The sequence below is a fragment of the Rhinolophus sinicus genome, linkage group LG09 (genome assembly GCF_036562045.2).
Source record: "Rhinolophus sinicus isolate RSC01 linkage group LG09, ASM3656204v1, whole genome shotgun sequence".
Lineage (NCBI taxonomy): Eukaryota > Metazoa > Chordata > Mammalia > Chiroptera > Rhinolophidae > Rhinolophus > Rhinolophus sinicus.
Window position 1 is genome coordinate 82,330,980 of NC_133758.1, and position 25,392 is coordinate 82,356,371.

Here is a 25,392-nt window from a genome sequence, read left to right on the forward strand (position 1 = left end):
AGAGCACTAGCGTTGTCATGGGGTACTACAGTTGCAGCTTCTGCTTTTGCTCTCGACTCTCCTAAAACCTTGCCCTTTGCATCTTTCACTTCACAGCTTCCTTGGCAAAATTGAAACAAACAAACAAACAAACAAACAAACAAACAAAAAGCTAGCGTTAAACCTGAGTGACCCCGTGAGGCCTTTCCAATCCCCCCACCTGGAGACAGCCGTGGCGCCCACCCTCCTTACCCCCAACTCCGCAGTCTTTTCACACGCATTCGTGGCAGGGAGAAAAACCACTCAGATGAGCGATCTAGACTCAGCCCCTTTCCTTTCGGTGGCCTCTCCACCGCCCGAAACCGGGTCTCCAGTCGCGGCCCGCTCCCAGCGCTGTGGGTTCTCGGCCTCCGCGGGCCCGGGTCCCCGAGCGCGCGGGCGGGGCGGCAGGGCGGAGGGAGGAGCGCGGGGGCGGCCGGAAGGGGGCGCCGCGGGGACGCCAGCGGGGCGGAGAGGCCCGCAGAGGACGCGGGCTCCGAGCGGGGAGCCGAGGTCGCGCCGGGGTCCCGCGCCCGGGGGCCATCGCCAAGGGGGCAGCTGGGTGGCGGCGGCGGCGGCGGCGGGGGTTCCGCGCAGAGGCTTTTTCTCCCGACCGCCCAAAACTCGCCGCTGAGAACTTCTCCCCGCCCGCGCCTCGCGCCCACGGCGACCCCCGGCTCCCGCACCTTGTCCCCGGCCCGCCTCCGCCCCGCCTCCAGCCGCGCCGCCCCCACTGCCGGCTGCGCAGCTCTCGGTTACAAAGGAGGGAAAATGAGCCGGGCGGCGGCGGTGCGGCGCGGAGCCAGGCCGGCGGCGGCGATCGCGGCCGCCCCCGGCACCACCTAGAACGCCCCCGCCCGCCCAGCCTCGGCCCAGGCCTGAGCTGAGCCCGCCGCCCGTCGCTCGCCGCTCGCCTCCCAAGCCCTGCGCGTCGCCTCCCGGCCCGACGAGGAGAAGGAGGGGGCGGAGGCGCCGCCTTCCCCGCGCCGCGCGCTCCCGCTGTTGTCTGCGCTCCGCTCTGGACCAGTTTGGGGAAGTTGCCGCGGCTCTGTGTCGCCCAGATGTGCGACCTCATTGAGCCGCAGCCGGCCGAGAAGATCGGCAAGATGAAGAAGTTGCGCAGAACTTTGTCGGAGAGTTTCAGCCGCATTGGTGAGTGGCGCGCTGCCCGGGGGCACCTGGCACGGCTCCCCCCACGCCCGCTGCTTCGGCACCGCGCTGCTGGCACTAGCAATGCAGCGGCGACCCGGGGCTCGCGCGGGGTGCGCTGAGCTGCGCGCGGAGGGTGGAGGGAACAGTCCCCGGGACCTGGGGAAGGGTGACGACGGAAAGGAGAAACGCCCCTTTCTTTCAGGATGTGGGGTTTGACTTGTGGATGGTCTTAAGCCTGCGATTTGGGCTTCCCGTCCTCGGCACTAGCGCTCGGGCTTTCGCGCCCGCGGGGACACGGGAGAGGGGACGCCCCGGCTCCCGCCGCACACGGGCTGTGCGGCCGCGTGGGTCACTTGTTATTTGTTTGGGCGCATGCTTTGGTGTTGGGTGTTCAGTCAATAATTTAACTTTGGAAATTGGTGAAATTTTGAGTCGTGCCTTGGTTTTGTTTAACACATGCAACCTAAAGAGAAGTGGGGCAGATACCTTGGGACCTTACGTTCGGTACTTTGGGTGTTCAGTCCAGAGGTCTCTGAATTTTTCCATTGCTGCAGAGAAATGCGCGCTGTGAACTTGTCTGAACATTTAGGAAGAAGTCTTCCGAACTTCTTCGGTTTACTAGCGCTCGGGACTGTTGTCTTTAAACCAACCAGCCAACTGACGAACGAATAAAAACGGACCAAGAAATGTCTAGGACATTTAAGAATAAACCCAAGTCACAGACTATATAACAAGGTGACAACAGTATCACGTGGAATGAATGCGTTTGTTAGATTTCTCGGATTGGCAGGTGATAACCATCTTTAATCTTAAGACAGTGGCTGCTTCCTCTGTCATAACTTTCATTTACACAGGTAGCTGCTTTCAGCAAGACAATCCTGCAAGTACTAAAAATAACCTCAGAGTTCCTAAGAAGCCTTCTAGCCTTTGTTTAACTTGTCATCCACATTAATGAAGGTGTTAATGGAAATTAAGCATAAGGTGCTTCATTCCTTCCAATACAACCCTGAATTGCATATGAGTATTGTAGTCATCCTTCCATCCATTCATTCAAAAAAGCATTATATAAGTGCAGAAAATATGCCAACTTTCTTGACGTCAGAGAAAACATGGGTCAAAATTTAGATTAGTTTTCTTTATTGTCTTTTGACTGAAAATTTTCTTTGGGGATAGATACAAAATCTTTAACAAGATGACTGTAAAGTCATGGTGTGAAACCAATATGTAGTCCTGGTTTTATATATTACATGTATGGGGTATTGCAGTTTTACTCTTAGGGGTTAGAATATGAACATTCAAATGAACTTGGAAGCCAAGAAAAGAGAGAGGGAGGGAGGGAGGGAGGCATGGGGGGGGAGAGAGAGAGAGAGAGAGAGAGAGAGAGAGAGAGAGAGAGGAGAGGTAGAGGTGTTGAGTAGGTGTTCATTATTAAGGAGGATGTTTCAGCCCCCAACCCAAACTGTCACAGAGGTGGTTCTGGAGTCCATTAAGCCTTGTTCTAAAACACATTAACTGTATATTTACTAATGCTAATGACTCTGTTGGAGCCCTTCCAGTTTTGTGTTAAATAATTCATTGCAATAGAATCTCAGTAAGAAACCATGGATATTGATGTAAAAAATCCTCATGTTTTAATCATTTTAAGGTTTTGATCAATAATCAGTAAAATTTGGATTAACTACAAACTTTGGCAAATGGGGTATTATAGTTAATTGGATTTTTCTAGCTTACTGAGATTTAGTGATATGAAATTCCTTTTGATTCCCACTCTTGTTAAAATGTCTTCTAAGATCTAGTAGATTTTACTTCCTCCCTTTCAGGAACAGTACACTGTGGTAAACATAACTGATTATTTCTTGTATTGATGGAGCCTCATGATTCTGAATAGGAAATCTCATTCTGGAATCCTGTAAAAGGAGATAAAGAGATTTGAAGTGATTATGATTGAATACCAGGCCCAAGACATTTATTAGAAGTAGCATTACAGAAAAATCAATCTTTGTGATCTATATAGTTTCTTGATGTTTTATTTGCAAAATCAAAAAGCAGTGAAATCAGTCTGATTATTTTAGGATTTTTCAGGTGCTGGAAGCTGTTGAATTGAGGCTTTAGTATGGGATTATGTAGTGCATAGATTAAAGGTGTTGTGGGCTGTGTCAGATGGACTGGGGATTTCTGGTGTTGCCACTTGTAGCTGAGTGACCTTGGACAGGTCCCTCAACTTCTGAGCTTCAATTTTTCATGTACAGCTCAGTTTTGTTATTGGCATTAATGAAGTAATATGTATGATGTCCTGTGTGGTATGTAATAAAGACTCAGCAGATGTTATGTTATCATAATATGTTATCATTTTTACTGATTGTATCAGACTGACATAATTGATCTTTTAGGTGGAAAGGATAATATGTTATTATTTTCAGTGATTGTATCAGACTGACATAATTGATCTAGGTGGAAAGCAAGAGCAGTAAGGGAAGAAGTGGCCACTGACTTTACAATATAGCTAATCTGAAAACAGGATAGGTTTTGGAGTTGGGCTGGTCTAGGTTTGAACCCCATTTTCTCTGCTTGCTGTGTGCCTTGGGAAACTAGCAGAATTTCCCTAAATCCCAGAGTTCCCGTTTGTGAATTTTCTTAAGGTTGTTTTGAAGATTAAATCAGATAAAATACATAAAATATCTAGTGGAGTATCTGTCACATGGGAGAAATTGTTACAGGAGGCTGTTATTATTCCTTCCAATTTCTCCGTTTATCCCCTATCTTCCTCCTTTCTTCATTGGTACTTCATGAGGAGATCAAAGAATAAATTGTTTATTCCTGTTGAATAATCCAACATCTCAACATATTCATTCCCGTTAACCGATCCATGATGGCTTTTGAAATCAACATACTGAGTTTATTTTGCTTTTTCAGTGTGATTCAAAAGTGTAGCTTGTTATACAATAAAATATACAATATCATTGTCTAGCCATAGAAAGTAGTAATCATTCATCTACAGAAAATGAAGACAATTTTTGGAAGTATGTGATATCCAACCAATGTTTATTATTAATAATAATTCTGACTATATAAAAGTGGCAATGCTAATGTTTAATTTATTCATGCATGAAAGATCACACCAGCTTTGTCATTGCCCACCTCAAATACAGCTGATCTGAGATTACTGTATTATAAAGGGTTTAATAAAACACATTGACTTTCAAGCCACAGCACTCTAATTTATGACATCTGCCAGGGAGTGACTATTATACAGCTATGGTTCTTTTATAAGATGGGTGTAATTGAATTTCAAAGTCATCCATTGATTTCAGTAGTATTTATGGTTTTCTGCCAGATAGTGTCAGTACCTTCACTTATTTAGGAATTACTATAGTTGTCTCACATGTTTTTTGTGTTTTTTTTTAAATTTAGGTTAGCATAAACAAAGACAAATGGGAACTTCATTGTTAAAAACGTTTGTATTAAAATCCATTTCCTTTTTTCTTGTTTCTTTTTTTGTTTTTGAATGTAGACTAGCAGGAGAAAGGCTTTCTGTAATATCCGGTTTAAGATTAAGGTCAAAGTGACGTTTCTTCATACTCATGTGAATGCATTTCTTCACATTTATTTGGATTATCTCCAAAAGGAAGTTTATACTCTGTGACATTTGAGATGAAATCCATGTATACCATTTCTTTAAAAGAGTTAGTGAGAGAACTGAATAAAAGGAAGAGGCTGTGGTTACACTGAATTTTGGAGTTTGTTGTTACATTGTACTGTAAGTGTGTAATTCTAGAGTCCAGTTGTCATTTGATAAGTCCATTCTGTCAGAAAAGAGAAATGTAAGGTTAAAGGTTCAGACAAAATTTTAGCTTGTACTGTGTCCTCTCCCGGTGTCGTTTCAAAAAATTTTAATTTGAAAACTATGAAATGGAATTTAAATCGATGATCCTTTAATAAGAGAATATAGTATATGGTTTTCGTATGCCAAAAGTTTAGTATGTCTCAAAACGTAAGGTGCTGTCCTTTTGCCATTGAGGTATAACTCAGGAATTCAACAAATAATTATTGAGTGCTGCCTCTGTTCTAGATATTGTGCTGGCATTCAGATCCAGAGACCGCTGTTACCGGTCTTTGTCCTCAGGGGCTTTAAGAGAAGACAGGCCAGTGAATGGGCATTGACAATATGTATAGAGTGACAAATTCTACCATGAAGATTAGCATAATTTGCTATCAGAGAACATAGGAGAGACACCACTTTAGCCTTGGTGAGATTGTGGAAAGCTTTCTAGAGGAAGCAATGTCTGTGCAGAGGACTGAATAGAATATCTGAGTATCTTAAATGGTTTAATGCATACCCCTTTGTTAACCCAGAAACATGTAATACCGTGTTTCCCCGAAAATAAGACCTAACCGGACAATCAACTCTACTGCGTCTTTTGGAGCAAAAACTAATGTAAGACCCAGTCTTATTTTACTATTATATAAAACCCAGTCTTATCTAATATAAGGCTGGGTCTTATATTAATTTTTACTCCAAAAGACGCATTAGAGCTGATTGTCTGACTAGGTCTTATTTTCGGGGAAACAGGGTAGGCTTGTTATTCCATGATATCCTCAAATTGTTGGTTTGTATTTACATGAATGATTAATGACAATCAGGGAATGTAATCAATAATGAGATGTTGTGTGCTTGTTTAGGTCAGAGTTTATTCATCAGTGACCTGATAAATATTTGGCGATGACACCTATGATTGGCCTTCATTGTTATTATTAACTCTGTTTAGGGCAAGGATTCAATATGTAGAAGAAACTGGAAGGTGTTAGCAATGAAGGGCTTAAATGAAGTGATAAACTAATTGGTCTTAAAATGTTCTCCGTTATATCCTGGCCTTGAGAATCTGCCCTCCTGCTCCTTATATTTTAAATAAAACACTGCAATTCCCTCCTCTAATTCTTCCTTTTCTTTCTACCTACAGACCTCACCCCTTTATCCAGAATGTTGGGGAAATTGGTAGGGGGCAAAAAGGAAATAATTAGTCCAGTCTGGATGTTGAGGACATTCTAGTTTTCTGCTTTCTTCATCTTTTAACTTGAGGGTCTTCATTCCTTATTTGCAATTCTCTAAGTGATAGTATCAGCTGGAGTTCTTACTGGATGCTTTGCTTAGGAAGAAACGTGGCTGAATTTCCAGAACTTTTATCATGTCCAAAGTAAATATATTTAAAAGTGTGCTGTGAATTATAAGCTTGCCGCAGTTTGCATCTTCCATGGCAGCCCAATAATGTGTTTTCAATTAATTTTTGTTAAATGTGCTAGGTATGAGGCTGTACAGTAATTGACTTTGTGTTTGAAATCAATGAGCTAACCATTTCTTATTCCAAAAAAATTGTTTTTTTTCAGATGGACCAACTTGTCAATATTTACATATGTCATGAATATTTTATAACAGAATCACTAGTCAAGTATGTTAATTAAAGAATGTGCCATGGGTTGAGGGAGTGAGGGGTTTAATCTAGTAATATTGTTGACTGGTATTTAAAGAAAGCATCCTAGAGTAGAAGTTTCACATTCTAAGTTAAAATGTAACCATTAAGAACTAATCCTAACCATTAAGAACATCTAGGATCTTATATCTGTCTATCAAAATAGGTTATTTTAAATTTAATGTAAGTTTAGTCAAATGCATAATAAAATATGTGTAATTGAATGTGAGATAAGCCATTTGAGACAGGGACTAAGGACTATTTTTTAATTTTCCATTCAGAAGAAATTATTCTCTAATAAAGGAAATAGAGAAATCTCTTACAGATCAGTTTCTTAGGCAAAAGGAAAAGATTAAGAATTAAACTTTCAGAAGTATTTTATCTCCCTCAACCTGCCCTTGTCCCCATTAACTCACGACCACAACCCCATACTTCTTGATGTTTTAAAAAGACAAAAATAACTTTTTCAAGATTGCTGACTATATAATGTAAACTTTGATATGATAACTTCAGTTTAGCCACATGGCTTCTCTCAGAATAATTTGCTTTCCATTGCTTTTGTCAGAACATAGCTTTCCAAGTAGGAGCTAGCTACCCAAGTGCTTGTATCTGGAATAGAACTATCAGGTATAGACCAGTAAACACCTATGCAGAATTCCACCCATTTGAAACATTTCTCCAACTAGTGGTTGCAGCTAAATTAGCTACTTTGTACATTTACCTTAATATGAAACATTCTAAGTAATTGTGGGATTTAAGGAACTTGGTGTTTGCCAACCATGTATGAAATATTTCTCATTTTCTTTAGAGTAATAAAATTCTAGTTCTGATGCCATGTCTATTTAAAATAAATTTCAAGTATTCGCTAGTTACTATAAAATATTCTGAATGTATTCTTTCCTTTGGTGATACTTTGTTATAAAATTTATTATGTTGAAATATTTGAATTATGTCTCTGTACCGCCTATTTTACATGCTTGGTCTTTCATCACTATACTTAAACTTTTCTCAGCAGGAAAATCTCATTCAGGGCTCTGTGTAGAGTGAGTGTCATCTTAACAATTGGTTTGGGAGGTCCATACACCATGCATAATGATATATGCTCAAAACCCAGAAGTTTAAGGGGAAATTTCATTAAGATTACTTTTTGATTCTTTCATCCTTTCATTAAAACATTTTCCTACTAAAAAAGAGATAAGGGAAAGATATGCATACTTCTTTTCCATACTTGGGAGGACAGTAGCATTTACATATTTATGAGAGTGTTTCACAAAGATGCATGCTGTGCAATTCTCTCTCTTATTTGCAGTTTTCCTGTTTGTATCATAACATTGTTATTCAGGTTGGGGTACAGTTTTACTTTCTGAAATGAAAACACCATACTGCTTTGGTTTTGGCTTTTTTTTTGTTTTTTTCTGCTTTCTAGATCTTAGATATTTTGTCTCTTTGTGATGTTTCACAATAACTGTTTCCTTTCCCTTTTTATTTTATAGCTTTGAAGAAAGATGACACCACCTTTGATGAGGTAGGTTAAATTTCTTTATCTAATGTTAGATGTATTTAATTACTGCCAGGTAAAGTCAATAGGTGCCAACTTTGCACTTAGAAACAGAAAAAAGAATGCCTTAAAAAAAAGAAGTGACATCTCTTTAGTTACAATATATTGTCTTCCAATTTAAAATAATCATTGAAATGAATTTTGGTAGCAATCAACATAAATATGTCTTTTTAAATTGACAAAAGACACCACAGGCTTTTGTGTTGTTGCCCTCTTGATGGTGGCAGTGCTGGCCCAACCCAACGTGATGGGGGTGCTCAGGGCAGGTCTGGAACTGTTGGTAAGTTGGGCATCACGGCTTCCTTGCAGCCCCCTCTCTGAATCAGGTCGTGATGCGATGTTGACGCCACATATTGTCTGTCAGACTCCCAAAGGAGGAGCTGACTTTTCCCGTTCTAGTTTTCCTATTCTTTGTGTATCAGACAGATCTGTCTTTATCTATTTGTTACAAAGTAGCAAAAAAGCCTGTTCAAGTAAGGCAGAGGGGTTATATGTAATTAATAGCATTCTGAATGTGATATTTCAATTGTACTCTTTCCAGAGTTTTCTGGTGCATCAGTAGGAATCACCAGAGAAATAATATGTTTACGAAATGTTCTCAAGAGTGCTGTAGAGTGGCGCTTCACTGTCGCCATCCAAAGCCACAGTAATTGGTCTGTGTTGTAAACTGGGCCACATGTATATGTGTACCTCATGTTTATACTATGTGAATAGATGTATCTGTACTAGGTGCTTATCCTGCAACCTAATGAAAGCATAGATTAGTTTGGTGTGGTTGTTTGATTTAACAGATTCCATGAAATATGCTACCTGTTCTCCCTCTGCTGTAGTGCTTCAGAGAGGAAAGGACATTTGTGCTCATGAAAAGTCCCCTTGGCTATGTGGCTCCCTGTGCTGCCTGCAGGGCAGGACCACTCAGGGAGAACCTGCTCCAGACCAGGATTTCTGGATGAGGCCAGCATCATTTGCCTCTCACGGTCTGCTGCTTCGTCTGCTGCACCTGCTCTTTTTTTTTTTTGTCCGGGCTCAGTTCTGCAAAGCTGTGTGTCCCTGGACTCCAAAGCCACTTCCCCTGCCAGCTTTCCTGAAACATCCTATAAAACTTAGCTATTGTAGACCTGAAGCAATAGAGAAATCTTCCCTTCCCCATGTGTAGTAGTAATAATGATGTTCTCTTCTAAACCTGTGTCTGGAATTACGGCAGTGGTACTGAGATGTTTTTAGGAGAGTATTTTCTTTCTTCTCAGAAGAAATCAATGGCGGAATATTGAGCACCTTTTTTCTCTTCATTAAGAAAAGTCTCCCCCTAATTAGGGAGGTAATTTAAGGTTACATAAAAAAGAAAAATAAGGAAAAGGAGGAAGAAAAAATCTCCCAAATTCTGTTATCCATCGGCAACCACTGTTGAAAGGTCTTTTTGTTTTTTTCCTCATGTTAAAAAACAAAAAATACCACAGCCCATATATATACTTTTTAAATTTTCACCTATGCATATGTCCCCGTGCTTTTATATTAGACTCCTAATCACCATTAGGAATGTACAAAACCTCTGTTTGGTTTAAATGTCGTTGTTAATGATTGTATTTTATTCTGTCATGTGGCTGTGACATTAGCTTTCAAAAAAATCTGAGTCAGGAGCCTAGATTAAAGTTAAGGATGTACGAGGTCGGACAATTAAGTTGGCGAACTCATCCTAGAAAATGTGCTGAATATCATTATGGTCACCTTCAGAGCACTCCCCTTGGGAAGCTATGCACCAACGCCAGCACCTAGTCCACCCTTCAAAGCAATTTTGGAACTCTTTTTCTGGAATGGCCATCAGAGCTGTCATCGTATTACCCTTGGTGTCCTGAATGTCATCAATATTTCCTTTATCTTGGGGTAAAGAAAGAAGTCATTGGGGGCCAGATCAGGTGAGTAGGGAGGGTGTTCCAATACAGTTATTTGTTTACTGGCTAAACATTCCCTCACAGACAGTGCTGTGTGAGCTGGTGCATTGTCGTGATGCAAGAGCCATGAATTGTTGGCAAAAAGTTCAGGTCGTCTAACTTTTTCACGCAGCCTTTTCAGCACTTCCAAATAGTCAGCTTGGTTAATTGTTTGTCCAGTTGGTACAAATTCATAACGAATAATCCCTCTGAGATAAAAAAAGGATAGCAACATCAATGCAACAAGTTCACGAACTTAATTGTCCGACCACATATAAATCAAACCTGTAATTATCCATCTTCATTACCCTGAAACCTCTGCGCAAAGTCTACATTTTGTAATTGGGGACAGAATTATCCTTAACTTTTACAAAGTGTTTTCCTTCCTCTGTACCACAGAGATTGGTTAAATACCTCAAATCAACAAATCACACAATCCTACACTTGGAAGAGCCATTGAAATGGTCATGTGTCTACCAGGGAGGCCAGGTAGTTCCCAGTTAATCAGGGGAATCGTTTTGCCCTTAATTCATTGTGTCCCAGGGTCAGGAGCCTGGGAGATAGTAGCTGTCAACTCATGCCTGGGTGTAAACAAACACTAACTCAATCATCCTCTCAAGAGCAATTGACTGACTCTTTCCAAGCCTTTTATAAAATTATTGTGAGGATTAAATGAATGAAGTATATGAAGGTTCTAGAATAGTGATGCTCACATAGTAAATGTCTCATGACTGGTTTTATTATTGCCCGTATCTTCATCTTCCTTCTCACCGATGCTGCCACCATGACATCCACCTTCTGTGGTTGGGGGGGCTATGAGGAGGGTGGACGGATTTAGTTCAAAATTAAGAATTAGGCCTCTGAGGAGCAGTACTCTCAGATATTCCTCTAAAATACCATAGAAGGTTTTGTGAGGTGATTTGCATATTAATAAAAACTGTGAAAGTTGTCTGAAACCTACCGTGTTTTAGATTTCTTGGGAGGACGACAGCATGCAGCTTCTTAATCCCTTGGGTGTCTTGCACATTAACATTCAGTCAATATCTGTTGAATATGAGTAAATGCCTGTTGCAGATTAAGGAGAGAGACTGTTTTACTGATTGTCAGACAACGTGGATTTTCATTTGCCAGTTCTTGGGTATTGGGGCCAGTCATTTCATTTACTCAGGGCTCAGTTTCTCCTTTGTGAAACCAGTCAGCTAGACTATGATCTTCACATTTTGTCTGCATCTTTAAATGTAGGATAGAATCTTATATAACAATCAACATAAAATTACAATTTTCCCAAGCTCAGGAAAGAGCGTCGGATCTGTTATATGTATATAAACAGAATGTCACTGACTTCTTCTAAGGTCATCTTCAGATTATAGTGGTAGAAGTTTTCTTGAACTCGTTTTGTGGTCTTGCTCTTGAAGGTGGGGGAATTCTAGTGTGTTGGAATTCAATGAAGATTTGAATCTTGAAACCTGGGGTCTGGGGCAGCTTCTTAGATAGGTATCAAGGTGAGGCATCTTTCTTCTTACTCAGTATTTATGAGCTGGAGGGCTCCTTATCTCAAGGAGCTGGAATTTAGTTGCTACTCCCTAATTTATGTGGAGGATTTCTCTAGGATGTGTACAAATGTTTGACTTTGAACAGAGGAGAAAAAGAAATATGGACTTATTTGAAAAAGTATATTTATTTATTTGTTCTTAAATAGGCAGAAATACCATGACTGGTAATTTTCATAACCAGCCTGGAATTGTATTCAGGAACTGCGTGCTAACGCTTGTTGTAGAGAGAAATTGAGGCACTTGGGAAGTTAACTATTAAGGGCTTCAGAAATTTACAATGACAGGCAATTTTGTTAGAATAGAGAATTTTGGCAAAGCCATCATATTTGGAGAGAGGATGTTTTAAAGATGAGCATTTTGCCCTTAATTCATTGTGTATCTGGGCCCCTATTCAAATACGAAGCATTTTATGTTCTGTGGGTTTACACTTTTGATGTGGATAGGCTAATGATTTATAAAGGATGTCCCAAGTAAAATTTTATTGGTTTTAGTTTGTGCTTTTGTTGTGTTCCTTACAAAACTTCTTGATCTTTGTAGCCTTAGGGTTTGGCATAGTACATGGACAAAATGAAGGGGCTAAGTAAATAATTGTTGGAGAAACAAATGGTTAGGCCAGATTAAAAGATGAAAGAAGATTGCTCTTTTGTGTCGTAATTTTAAGTGGGTACAGTGATTTTGGTGACATTGTGATGAGAGCTTCTAGTAAGTGTGAACTTTATATCTGTGATACTAGTGCATGCAGAAATTTCCAGATTTCTTTCTCACCTTTTGGTCCCCAGTAAATGTCCAGGGCAGATCCCCTGAGTGGCCCCATTTTTCCTGGGGCAGTGAACAGTAGCTACATGACTCAAGTAAATTTTTGAATCTTATTTTTTGATTTTATGACTTGTTTTAAATAATCATGATGCCTAAAATATAAAAGGTCAGAAATACAGTTAATCTACCCCAATGTAAAATTGCCACATGCAAAACTTTTTGAACTTTGGAAGCAAAGAGTACCAATTAAGTGTAAACATATGCGTTATGGAAAGAGTTGGCAGTGTTTAAAGCCACAGCAATTCATGAATGATTCTTGTGCATAAATTAAAATGGTAAATTGGGTAGTTTTAGTTCTGCTTCCTGCCTCTGTTATTTTAGCTCAGATAAGTTGTCAGCAGCAAGTGCTTGGCTCTTTGGGTAGAAATACAAAAAAAAATTAGCAATTGAAATCAACCTTTGAGATGTGAAGTTTCATTGGTTTATGATATATAATCCAGATGATTAAGCACTTATTTGTTTAAAAAAAAGAGTGATCATTTATGAGTTTTCTGATTATTCTCTGCTCTGCTCATTTGTGTCATGTTTATGAATCAGAAAGGGCTGCCAATACTTATTTTGGCATTTTCCAGCTATTTTGTTTTTTGTACCCTAGGAAAATACGAATAAAGCATATAAAATATCTTCAGATCTTTACATCTGATCTGTAACTTCTTCAAGTACATTCTTAGAGGTTAACTTATACTTCCTCTCTGCTTAATGTAATCATTTTGTGAGATAGATGGGGGCAGTGTACATGGGTCTCAGCTTCTAGTCCACGTCCCTCTTTGTTATTTTGTGTAAAGATGTAACTAATACCTGCTGTAAATGTGGCAGTGATTTTTGTGAGAACTCGAGTCTCGCGGTTAGGTACAAATATGATTTGGGGGTACTCCTGTTCATTCCTTTCCATACACTGAGGGTGGTAGAAGCCATTGCAGCCTTTTCTCATCCTGACCATCATCATCACCATCATCATCACCATCATCATCATCATTGTCATCATCAGATCGCCATCACAGGAGGCGTCCACATCTATATGAATGACGTATATGTTGTATACAAGGGTCTAGCTTTAGACTTCCCTGACTTCCTCACCTAAAATATTAAACCCCAGCAACAGTCTTTCTTTCCTAGCTCTCTCACGTCTGCTGCACTCCTTCTGCCTCTTCCTTGCTGGCTTCCAGTTTCCCGATGACCCGTCCTCTGCCTGCCCTAGCCCCAGCCCCTCTCCTCTGTTCACTCATGGTGCATCGCTCCTGTGCCAGGATGCTCATGGCCTTACCCCTTTTTCTTTGCTTGTAATCTCCTCTGCCAGCCCTTGATTTTGACCTGGCATCTTTTCCTCTCACCCTCTGGCTGCCAAGAGCTGCTTGAGGAAATCACTCTATAAATAAATTTATCGTCTCCAGCCTTAGCTGGAACCTAAGGCAGCTGTGCACAGTCCTGTACTGTGTGGCTGGCCTGTTTTCTGCCGAAACCTTTCCACTCCCCTCAGACCTTCCTGCCTCCCTCCTCCAGCCCTCCTTCTTTTAGTAGATGACTTTCTCTCTGTATCAGTTTGCTAGGGTTGCCATAGAAAATTACTACAAAGTGAACAACAGGAATTGACTGTTTCACAGTTCCTTTGAGGGCTGTGAAGGAAGGATCTCTTCTGGGCCTCTTTCCTTAGCTTGTAGAGGGCCATCTTCTCTCTGCACGTCTTCACATCGTCTTCCCTCAATGAGTGTCTGTGTATCCAAAATTTCCCCTTTTTATAAGGACATCAGTCATATTGAATTAGGGGCCCACCCTACTCCAGGGTGATCGCATCTTAATTTAACTAATTATATCTGCAACAACCTTGTTTCTAAAGAAGATCACATTCGGAGGCACTGGGGGTTAAGACGTCCACGTAGGAATTTTTGGTGGACACTGTTGAACTCAGTGCCCCCCCTGCCTTCCTACTGTCAGACGTCCGCACCCTGCCCACACACGCACCTCGGTTTGCTCCAGCCTTACTCCCCTTGCCCCTCCTGCCCCCCTCAGAGGAGGGTCATCTCTCCTGTTTCAGGGGAGACCTCCTCCTGTCCTCTGGATTCCTTTCCCTCCTTTCCATACCAGAAACTGGCATCATTGATTCTTTCTTATCTGCATTTCCTGTCTCTTCCTTTTTATAGGTATTTCCCCGTGGGCTCTGAGCATGGTTAAATCTTCCCCCATCTCTTTCATCACAACCGAACCCTCTGTGGTCATTTTTTTATGTTCTCCTCTAGTGGTTTGTGTATCCCTTGCTTTTGGCCACTCCGTCATTATACTCACATCTGTGTGGCTGACTCAGCTTTCTGTCCTGAACTCCACTCCTAGGGAACCAGCTGCCCATTAGATGTTTCTGCCTCTGTATCTCCTAGTCACCTCAATCTCAGCACTTACAAAACATTACTAATTCATATATTTCATAAACCCGTACCTATTCTCTTTCCTGTCTCAGTGACTGGCTTTAACAGCCACGTGCGTTTCCAAGGCAGAAACCTGGCAGCATCCTAAACTTCCCTCCAAGCCCCCATTCAGACATTGGCTCGGCTCTTGTGCCCTCCTGCCATCTCCATCCCACTGCGGAGGTGCACATTCAGCCTCATCCTGTCTTGCCAGGACTTGAGGTAGTCTGGTCTCACTGGCCTCCCTGCTGTCTCCTGTTCCAACACAATGACAGCTCGGAAATACAAATCACGTTCTTCTCCTGCTTAATCCTTTAAAAGCTCCCTGTCAGCTGCAGGTTCAAACTCCTAGCTTGGTTTTCAAGGCCATTCATGATCTTTTTGTCCACCTTTCTACCCTTATCAAACAGTCATCTCTTATTTTAATGTCTTCATTGTCATTCCCCCTGCCATGACCTTAGTTCAGGACTTTGTCACTTTTACCTATTTTATCACAGTAACCTCTTAATTGATCTCCCTTTTCCATTTGTCACTCCTCCACTCCCACCTTCCCCACACTTCTTTCTTGTCATAATTCCCTTCAATTCTAAGATTTATACATCAAGTATTTATTGATGTCTGTTTTATGTAAGACTCTGGATATGCTCTGAACCCGACTCTCAAACTAGTCATTCTCACAGAATTTGATCCTACTGGTCTTTACAGGTTGGCCAGCTTCTGTCACCTTGCAGTATTGGGCTTGGGCACAGATTCAATCGCACTCTTTACTGTAAGATTTTACATTCCTTTACATCCTGTTTATTTTCACCATGGTCATGCCTGCCAATCCTGGATGATATGAACCTATCCCATGCAAGATGTCTAGAAATGTCCAGACTGTTCTCTGATTATGCCAGTAATTCACCAAGTCATTAGGTTTCAGCTTCAACCTTGTGGATGCATGACTAAAAAAGAACGTTACTTCTTCTTAGTTCTCTCATTGGAAATGTAGTTGAAATTTTCAGAAGCTTGAAATTTTCTGTGCTTCAGTTTTTCTTTTCTATAAATGTTTGATCCCATTTACCATCTCCCTAATTATGGTAGTCATAATTACCATCATTATGTCTAGTCCCAGACAGTGGCTAGCATGTCTGGGTAAAGATTCAGAGGGGAAGTTTATGTCCCAAAATGCAAAATGTATGACATTTGGGAGAATTAGTCACTTTCATATTCTTAATTCCCCAAAGACCGAATGTTACGGATGGATGTTGAAAGCATGAGTAGTGTCCTGTTTCTCCTCCAGAGCACTCTGCCTCCTGATGGACAGGCCCATTAGCCTATAGGAAGTTTCCCTGTAAGGGTAGTTGGTGTGCCCTTTGGGGTAGTGCTTTGATTTGTATGTTTGAATTCCTTTGCAGAAAGCTGACCTTTGGTATAAGAAGTCTCTTCAGACAGTCTCTTCAGTCTCTAGGTACTTACGATTTTCTTCAGGAAGTGCAAAATGGGCTCAGCTACCCATTTGCCTTCGACAGAAATTTGAGTTACTCATTTATAATCTACAAATCCTTAAACTGCTTGGTTGTGTTTGAGATGGCCCTTATTCTAAGAGCCATATGATAATTGAAGTCAGCTAAGGGGGTGGGAGGGGTGGGGTTCACGATTTTTTTTAATTTTTTTTTTGGTAAGATCAAAGTATCATTCTTTTTTTATGGTCAAAAGATTTTCTTTTTAAATTAAATTTGTTGAGATAACATTGGTTAATAACATTGTATAAATTTCAGGTGTGAAACTATAATATGACATCTGTATACTCTATTGTGTGCTCACTACCGTGTTTCCCCAAAAATAAGACCTAGCCGGACAATCAGCTCTAATGCGTCTTTTGGAGCAAAAATTAATATAAGACCTGGTCTTATATAAGATCGGTAGTAATATTATATTATATTATATTATATTATATTATATTATATTATATTATATTATATTATATTATATTATATTATAGATGTGGTATTATATTATATTATATTATATTATATTATATTATATTATACCCAGTCATATAGTAAAATAAGACGGGGTCTTATGTTAATTTTTGCTCCAAAAGACGCATTAGAGCTGATTGTCCGGCTAGGTCTTATTTTCGGGGAAACATGGTAGGTCAGGGTGTTTGAAGACTGGAATTGAGATCTGTGTTTGATCTGGAGTGTGCTGTCACTGTGACAGACTTACCTTTCTAAATCATCCTTCTCTGAGGGATATATTCATTAAACATTTTTATAGTCTAAAACACACTTAACTCTTCTTATTCTTTATGTCATAAAATTTACGGAGGGCACAATTACAAAAAATTGGAAACCAGCAAGTCTCTCTCAATTTTGCAAGCTTGAGTTCTCCAGGGTACATCAGTGTCACGTTTCTTGAAAGAGTTCTTTCAGCATGTGAAGGCAGTAATTGAAGGAATACTCCGTTTTTCCTTCTGAATATATTTTATTTTCAATATATAAAGTTGGTTCTGGTTATTCTTTCAATTTATTTTTTAGTTTTTAAATTTTCTTTTCTTTCACTTTTTTTTTTTTTTTGCCCGTTTTCCTTCTCCTTCCCTCCCCTCCCCCCTCCTACTTTCTCCTCCCCTCCGCCACTCCCCTTTCCCTTTCCTCTCTTTCCTTCCTTCTTCCTTGCTTCCTCCCTGCCTCCCTCCTTCCCTCTCTCTCTTCATCCCTTCCTCTCTTCTTCCCTTTTCCCTCCCTTCTTCCGTTTTCTTTGTTTAAGCATGTGAACCTGGAGATTTTCTTAAAATTTTTGTTTATCACAATATATAGCAGTACTCTTTAGTACAGTATCTTACAGTGCAACATGTGCTTAATTTTTTACTAATGAGATTAATTGTTTTTATGTGTAAGTCTTTTTTCATGTGTAAATCTTTTAACTCTTTTGCTGTGTTAATTGATTTCAAGTTTTTTTTTTACCAAAATGTGTCAGAAATCACAAAAAACAGAAAGTTGATATTTTGACTATTTTATGCATGTGCTAATAACAATTTGAGCTGCTTTGTATATAAATGACATTTTTAGGTATAAAAATTTTGGATATAATCATTCAGATGTAAACGAACATCGTGGCAAAATGAATATCGTGGTTATTAAAATAGCTGCTTATTAACTTCTATGACATTAAAACTTATATGCATGGGTAAAAAATGTGTGGAAAAAAAATTTAGGCTCTTATGATCAGTTAAAATAAAGTAGAAAAAATTATTTGTACATATAGTCAGCCAAAGTTGTATCAGGTAGACTACTTATTTGATTTTTCACTGATACACTATTTTCCAGGCTGGTAAGTCAGTCTTGTAAGTGTTAAAAGAGACTCTAAGATCCCAGGGAGTCTTAGAGTCACTAATTCCATATGCTTGTGTTTTCTTAATCTGTGGGTACCCTCATGTGAGATGTCTGTAAAGTGTGATTCTGGAGGGTGTCTTCACGTTCAGTGTTTGGGAGTTACCATTCCTGTCTAGCTGACCTCAAACACGTTGTTCTAACTGTGTTCTGATCAGCTGAAATATTGAAGTATGCAAATAATGAAAAAAAATGTAGAGAAGATTGATGTCAATCTCTCGATCATGTTTTGATGTATTTTCTCGAGTTGGAAAGAAAAGGGCTGAGTTGCAGTTAGAGTACTGGGAATTTGGCTTGTGCCAGAGTTTGTCCATGGGAATGTGCCAAGTATGAAATTATCACCATGACGTACATCGTGGTGGAAACAAACTGAAATATGTTCTTCTAGTCTGTTCCTTGCCTCAAGGCTGGGATATGATTGTAACTTAGTTACCTGAGTGCATTATTTGTTCTGTTTTAAAGGATTTTCAAAAAGAGAAGATTGCACCAGCTTTATGAAACTGTGATAGGCCTGGAAGGTGAGAGTTTTCCAAACACCCCCTGAAGGTTTTGGTGCAGGCTTCCCCACTTCCCCTTACCTAAAAATCACACCTCGAGAACACTGCTGCTGCAGTTAGCCAGGGTTATTTTTTGAGAGTCTGTCATATCCCACAAGTGTGTTTGGATGATAAAAATGATGGAGGGTGACTCTTTTAAAATATCTGTTACTGAACTATGGGAAAGGAGTTAAAGATGGATATTGGTACAGTCACATGCAGTCTGAATTTTTTCGAATAGTTCTTGATTTCAGATCATGCATCCTGATTTTTGGTTCAGAAAATATATTCCTAATTCAACAATTGTATATTTCTTAGTATCACACTAATTTTCCAGATATTTTAGCCAAAAGAAAAACTAAGACAGTGATAAAGAAATTTTAAACAAAGGAAGGGCTAAGTAGACATTATTCTACCACAGATAAAAATGAATAAGGATAACTTAACGGTTATTTTTTCAATTTTAATGAAAATTGTACTGATTAAAAATTATAGATAAGGAAGAGATAAGATTGAGATAAAATTGTGTGTTAGTAATCGTTATTCAAGGCACGAAGTACAGCTTATTTTGAGTTGTGGGTGCTCATTTGTTTTCTTGAAACCTTCAGCTGTATGGCTCCTTCATATCGTCTTAAGTGAATATGATGGAGCAAGATTCTGCGGTACTTGCTTTTCTTCTCTTAAAAAGCAGACTATTTAATTTTATAAGTGAGCATCCTTGGGTCATTAGATATTGGGGTTCAGGTGTACAAAATGCTTGGTAACATATGGCCTGTCCCCGGATGCCCTAATTGAGCTCAGAACTTTCCCCAAGAGGTTTGCATTATTTTACCTAAATGGTATGTTACATATGCAACATAAAGGTGCTTTAGTCATAAAAGGAAAATGTAAATAAATATATACTTTGCAAGATGTACTGGTCTGCTTTACATTAATTTTTCCTCAGTGATTTGAAGATAAAAATCTTAAAACCCATATGAATGACATTAATTGGATGACAACAATTTCAGATGATTCACTTTTAGTATCTACAGCATTCCTTTTATTTTCCTCATTATATTGTTTTATATATACATTTCCCTTCATTTGAATATTTTTTTCAGGCAACATAGGCATATTGAACGCACCCTAGACTTTTTTTCAGGTTCAGCGTTTTTCCTTCTTATCACAATTACATCTTTTTCACTGAGTAATTTTAGTATTTGCTATTAAGACAAGTAATGCTCATTGCAGAAAATGTATAAAACATTAAATAGCAAAAAATACAAATTAAAATGTTAAGTGAAAACAACCATTGTATATAGAGTATAATCTCAGCTTTGTAAAACATATCTGTTCTCTGCATGGGGGAAACATCTGAAAAAAGGAAATACAACAAAAGGGTAATGTGGAAATTGAGGTGCACTTAAGTTGTGACTTGCTCAAAGCTCCTCAGCTAGAAAGTAGTTTAATCCATGATTCCAACCTAGTCTCTGTGATTCCCATACATGTTTAGTATTTTACTGGGCTGCTTCCCAGGACAAGGGGAAAACAACTCACAGGCAGTAAGGGTGTGGTATGCAGTGTATAGGAGTACATGGGCAATTGACCTAAAGTTCTTACATGCAACTGATAATTAGTAAAATAAGACCGGGTCTTATGTTAGGCAGTAGTAATTCTAATAGATGAATGGTTTTCCTAACAAGGCAGAAGAAGAAGTGAACCTAAAAGATTCTTGCAGTAGATATACGCGTATGTCATTTCTGAGCCAATTATACCCATTTTACCCAGGGGAAACTGAGGTCCAGGGAGATGAAATAAATTGCTGACCAGAACATGGTTAGTTAGTGGGAGATCAACAAGGTCTCGTTTCTCAGTTACTCTTTACATTGCTTGTATTGTTTTTTGTTTGGATTTGGGTGGGGATTGGGTGGAATTGTTTGAAATACAAGCGTGATCCTTCTAGTAGTAATAGTTCAATACAAATTTCCAACTAGACATCAGGGCTCTGCAGACAATGAAGGTTACAGAAGGTTCACGGTTGGATTAGGTACCGTGCATCAGCAGGCTGCCTACATGTTGGTTCGAGGGGGGAGGCATCATGAGAGCAATGCTGGTAGGTGTTTTAACTGGCATGTTCAAAAAATGGTGTCAGAAGATCTTTCAAAGGGTGTAAATTGCCTTCCTTAAACAAGGCACGTAGTTAATATTGAACAGGATCTATCAGATGATAAATTCATTCTTTCTCTTGAAATCTTGACTATATATACATTTCGATTATTCGCTTGTGCATGTGAAGGGATTCTAGCTTCATTTTTTAAAAAAATTTTTGTGAAGGTTAAAAATATAGAGGAAACAGAGCTTTTAAATACAGAGGGTGCCAAAAAAATGTATACACATTTTAAGAAAGGAAAAAAAAACTGTATTAAAATTGTAATACCCAATATATACCCATAACAAAAGTTGAATACTAGTCATGTGTATGCGTTTTTTTTTGGCACCCCCGGTATTTACATATTAGTAAGAAAAAAGAAAGGTTTTAGGTGGGCATGGAGAGAGACATTGAATGCTTTGTATTCCTTTTTATTGGTAAATGGGTGTTGAGAAAATAGACCCTTTTTTTTTTCCTTTCTCTCTTATCTTCTCCATGCTTCCAGTATCATTGGGTGTTCTTCCCTTTCTTTCCTGAAACTGCTTGGTTTTGGCATGGACCGTCTGCTCCTTCTAGTCTGAAGGAAATGGTTCAGCCGCCAGCCACTGTGCGTTCTTCCCCTGAGCCCTTTCACAGCTCAGGCAGTGGGTCCAGTCTGTTTATGACCATTTGGTTGCTTGTGCCATCCTTGCACCATGACAGACATAATTCTTTTCTGGTGCATGACTGGTGCAGGCAAGAGAAGAAGAAGAGCTATGCAGCAGGCAGGAGATGTTGATGCTTTATAATGATTGGCCCCTGCCCTGCAATTAGCAGAAGTACGTCCCCTAAAAAGAAAAGTCTCTGAACGTCCTTGTGCTCCCCACTGCATTTCATAGACTAGTTCTGGCATGTGTCTCATTGATTGTCTTCTGCTTTTACTACCAGTTGCGTTGGGAAGATTCGAGGACATAAATGTAGAGTGATTTTTTAGATTCTTCTGTGGTACCAGTGGGCTCAGAAGTAGGTGAATTTGTGCTTTCTTAGTGTTTTTTCTTTTTGATGAGGAGCAGGGAAGTGAATCTCTCAAGAGAGCGGAATCAGTGTTCCGGTCACCAAGCTCATTAAGTTAATATTTACTTTTAAAATGAATGTATTTGCCAACCCTTCCTGCTGTTTATTTGGGGAGCATTTAACGTACATGTGAGAGCTTCTGACTAGTTTCCACTTCCATTGGGGCATTTTACCTCTGAGGCCAGTGGCTAGTGTGGTGTGCTAATCTCGCTTATAACACGTAGTTTTTAATTTTTTTACAATATAAAATAACAGCTGGCTATTAATGAGAAGATTAAAAAATACAGATAATGTAGAAAAATGGAAGTTTATAAAAATAAAATTTTATATTTAGTAAAAAGTTTTCTTTCGATACTTTTAAAAGAATATTCATTTACGTTTGCAGTGTTATTTATTTTTTTCATGCAGGAATATGGTATGTTCTATTGTTCAAGTCCTTATTTTAAAATACAGATCTCTTCATAAAGTATAGTAGGTTTTTAAATCTTTGTGTCTCAGCTTTTTCACTTGTCATTCATGTTATTTTGAAACATCTTTTAAAAAATAATTACTAATTTAAGAATGAGACTCAAATTTTATTGTTTCTGCTTCTATAGATTTTTATATATTTACTTTATGTTTTGCTATTTTACTAAACTCTGTTGGTTTCCATATTTTTCAGTGGTTTCCTTTGGGTTTTCTAAGTATATAATTATCTCATCGGCAAACAATTTATTTATCTTTTCCTTTCTTGTATTTATCAGTTTTTTTCTATTGATGCTTATGACTTTCTAAATTAAAGCTGTTATTCTTTACATCTCAGATGAGTATTTTTTCAATATAAGCAATTTTAATGAACATAAAATACTGATTATTTCAACTTCTAGATGTTTAAGAACCAAAGGGTCCTCAGGTACATTTTCTCTTAAGTTTTTTTGGTGAGAATTTAAAGTATGCTGCGTTAGAGAACTACTGATCATGTTTAATTATTTGAAGGATGTTTTGAGAATTTTTAAATTTATTTTTTTAAAAAGAGATATGTATGTGCCTCTTTGTTCATTGTCTTCTTGACATTTCTTTGCTCTTAAAAGTCTCTATATTAAGTGTTTGTGTAATGAAAGCCACAAATATGTCCTGCAAGATGTTGCAACTAGCACATAGTATTTCTGTCTAGTTATAAACCGGCAACATGTTTATGAACTTTTGATGGGACATCTGTTAATAACACCATTGGGGGATCAGGGAACGTCACCAATTTGTGGATGAGTCACAGGAATTATTGATTCAGTGGGTGATGCCTGGGTACTTGTCTTCCGGATTTTATTTTCGAGTTGTTGATTGGTGCCGGCTGCCTTTGGTTGTGACACTCTCTTGGGTGCTTTCCTGGGCTTTCCGTCCTGAGCTCTCTCCCTCTGAGCAGGAACAGGAGCGTTGGGATCTCTTCTCCTGTCTTCCAGCTGGTATTCCCCTCCCCTCACCCTCCAACCTATGTGCACCTCTTTTTTCTTATCTGTCCAATAAGGATCATAATCTCTACCTGGCAAAGTGATTGTGAAGATTAATCAGATAATGCTTGTAAATCCTTTAACAGGTCTTGGCACATAGCAGCAGTCTCCTTCATAGGACTTGATTCTGCCACTCACAGCATCCATCACACTTAGTGATACTTGTGTCATCCTTCTCTTGATGTCAGCCCTCATATCTGTGGGGCACAAGTTGAGGTCATATGGCACCTGCTTAGCTTTATCGTGGGACACCAGTGGTCTCATTTTAGAAACCTCCTTATTTTAAAGATGGGGAAACTGAGGCTGTGAAGTCCAAACTTAGGCTTCCTCCTGCCACTGCCCCCGACCTCTCTCATCACAGTGGCCTTTCCGTGACCATGTGTTGATTATATCTGGCAGGAAGGGATGTCCCCTGGCAGGGTTTGTCAGCTAGGTGGGCTTTGTTCATTCTCATTGGTTCAGCGTAGTGCTGTGTACCTCGTATGTGCTGAATAAGTATTCTTGAAAGAGGAAATAGACAACACTTTTGAGGTCTTTTTGGTGAGATTCTTCCATAATCCATAGATAAGACTTCTTTTTAAAAATTTTTCTCTTTTAGAATGCCACAGGAATTCACCAATCATTTATTAATTTTGACACACACACACACACACACACACACACACACACACACAAATCCTTAAATGTTTTTTCATTTTTTAAAAATCTTTTTAAAAATTAAGTTTATCGGGGTGACATTGGTTAATCACATTAGAGGATTTTCAGGTGTATGATTCTATGATGCATCATCTGTATATTGCATTGTGTGCTCACCACCCACGGTCTAGTCTCCTTCTGTCACCATCTATTTGACCCTCTTTACCCTTAAATGTTTTTTCGTCATGTACATTTTTTAATCATCCTCATAATTTTGTCGTTATTATTTCTAGCTTTACAGATGGGGGAGCTGAGGTTTAGAGAAGTCGAGCAAGCAGCGCAGGGCTAGTGAGATGGTGGCACGGGGGTGGGGCTACCTAGTCAGCCCCCTTGCTGACCGCTGAAGTGGAAGCTGGGAGGGGCCTACTGGATTGTTGGCTTTTTCAAAGGGAGGGTGAAAGTTTCTTGCATTTAAATGGTATTGAGTTACATGTAGTGTTGAATTGTGTGACTTTTAAGTTGCAAATTAATGTTAAGTGTGTATTAGGGTAGTTCTTGGCTGTGGGGCTAATTGAGACACGAAAGTGCTGCAAACAAATTGATTTTCCTACTTAGCGAGTAGGTGTTTATTACTCCAGTTCTAGCAATCCTCTGGCATTTGCCTTCAGGATTCTTTCTTATCTCCTTAAAAAGTGCAGGCCGAATGTTTTGCGCTGTCAATAATTTAGTACCCAAGTCCTTTGCCTTTATGGTTAGTTTGGAAATAATTTAATCTGTGCACATTTTAAAAAACCTTAAAGTGTGGTCCGTTGGTGTGGTACTATTTTTGATCATCCAGAGCGTATGTGTTTTCTGTACTTAACCTTGAAACGATCTTCTAGGAAAACTGAGGATCCTATGGTGACCTTTTCAGAAGTCTGTAGCTTGTAATAGGGAGAAAAACAAGCTGTGATCCATAAGCACGTGTTTTGGGGTTAATTCTAATTGTATCTTTGGTTTTCTCCCTCCTCATTCCCAAGATATATAAAAATTAAACATTTGAGATGACACATTTCGTGCTTTCGATTTTCACCTAAAAATTGTCCCTTCTCTAAGTGGGGAGTGAGGATGTGGAGGGTGGGGCAATACCTACTAATCTTCTTAGTGATTTGGGAGATGTATTATTCTTATCCCAAATATTCTAGCAAAGACTAACCTGACTCTGTTTTTACTGAAAACTCTTCCTGCCATTTTGGGTAGTTTTTATTGTTTGTTTATTTACCTTTGTGTAAGGAAGTTCCTTCTTTACTGTG

General features: G+C 39.4%; 1 protein-coding gene across 2 annotated transcripts in view; it reads left to right on the forward strand.

Annotated features, from left to right (window-relative positions):
* The first annotated feature begins 493 nt into the window (after positions 1 to 493).
* Positions 494 to 25,392, forward strand: part of CDK14 (cyclin dependent kinase 14) — a 546,519-nt gene continuing 521,620 nt past the window's right edge. Inside the window, exons 1-3 of one of the 2 annotated variants that reach the window (XM_074340704.1) lie at positions 506 to 1,170; positions 8,129 to 8,160; positions 18,723 to 18,778. Coding sequence is in view for 1 of the 2 variants with exons in the window: in XM_019716536.2 (XP_019572095.1) it covers positions 1,080 to 1,170; positions 8,129 to 8,160 (123 nt within the window). In the remaining variant the exon portion in view is untranslated. Of the gene's footprint in view, positions 1,171 to 8,128; positions 8,161 to 18,722; positions 18,779 to 25,392 lie in introns of both variants that reach the window. The other variant, XM_019716536.2, reaches the window with a different exon arrangement.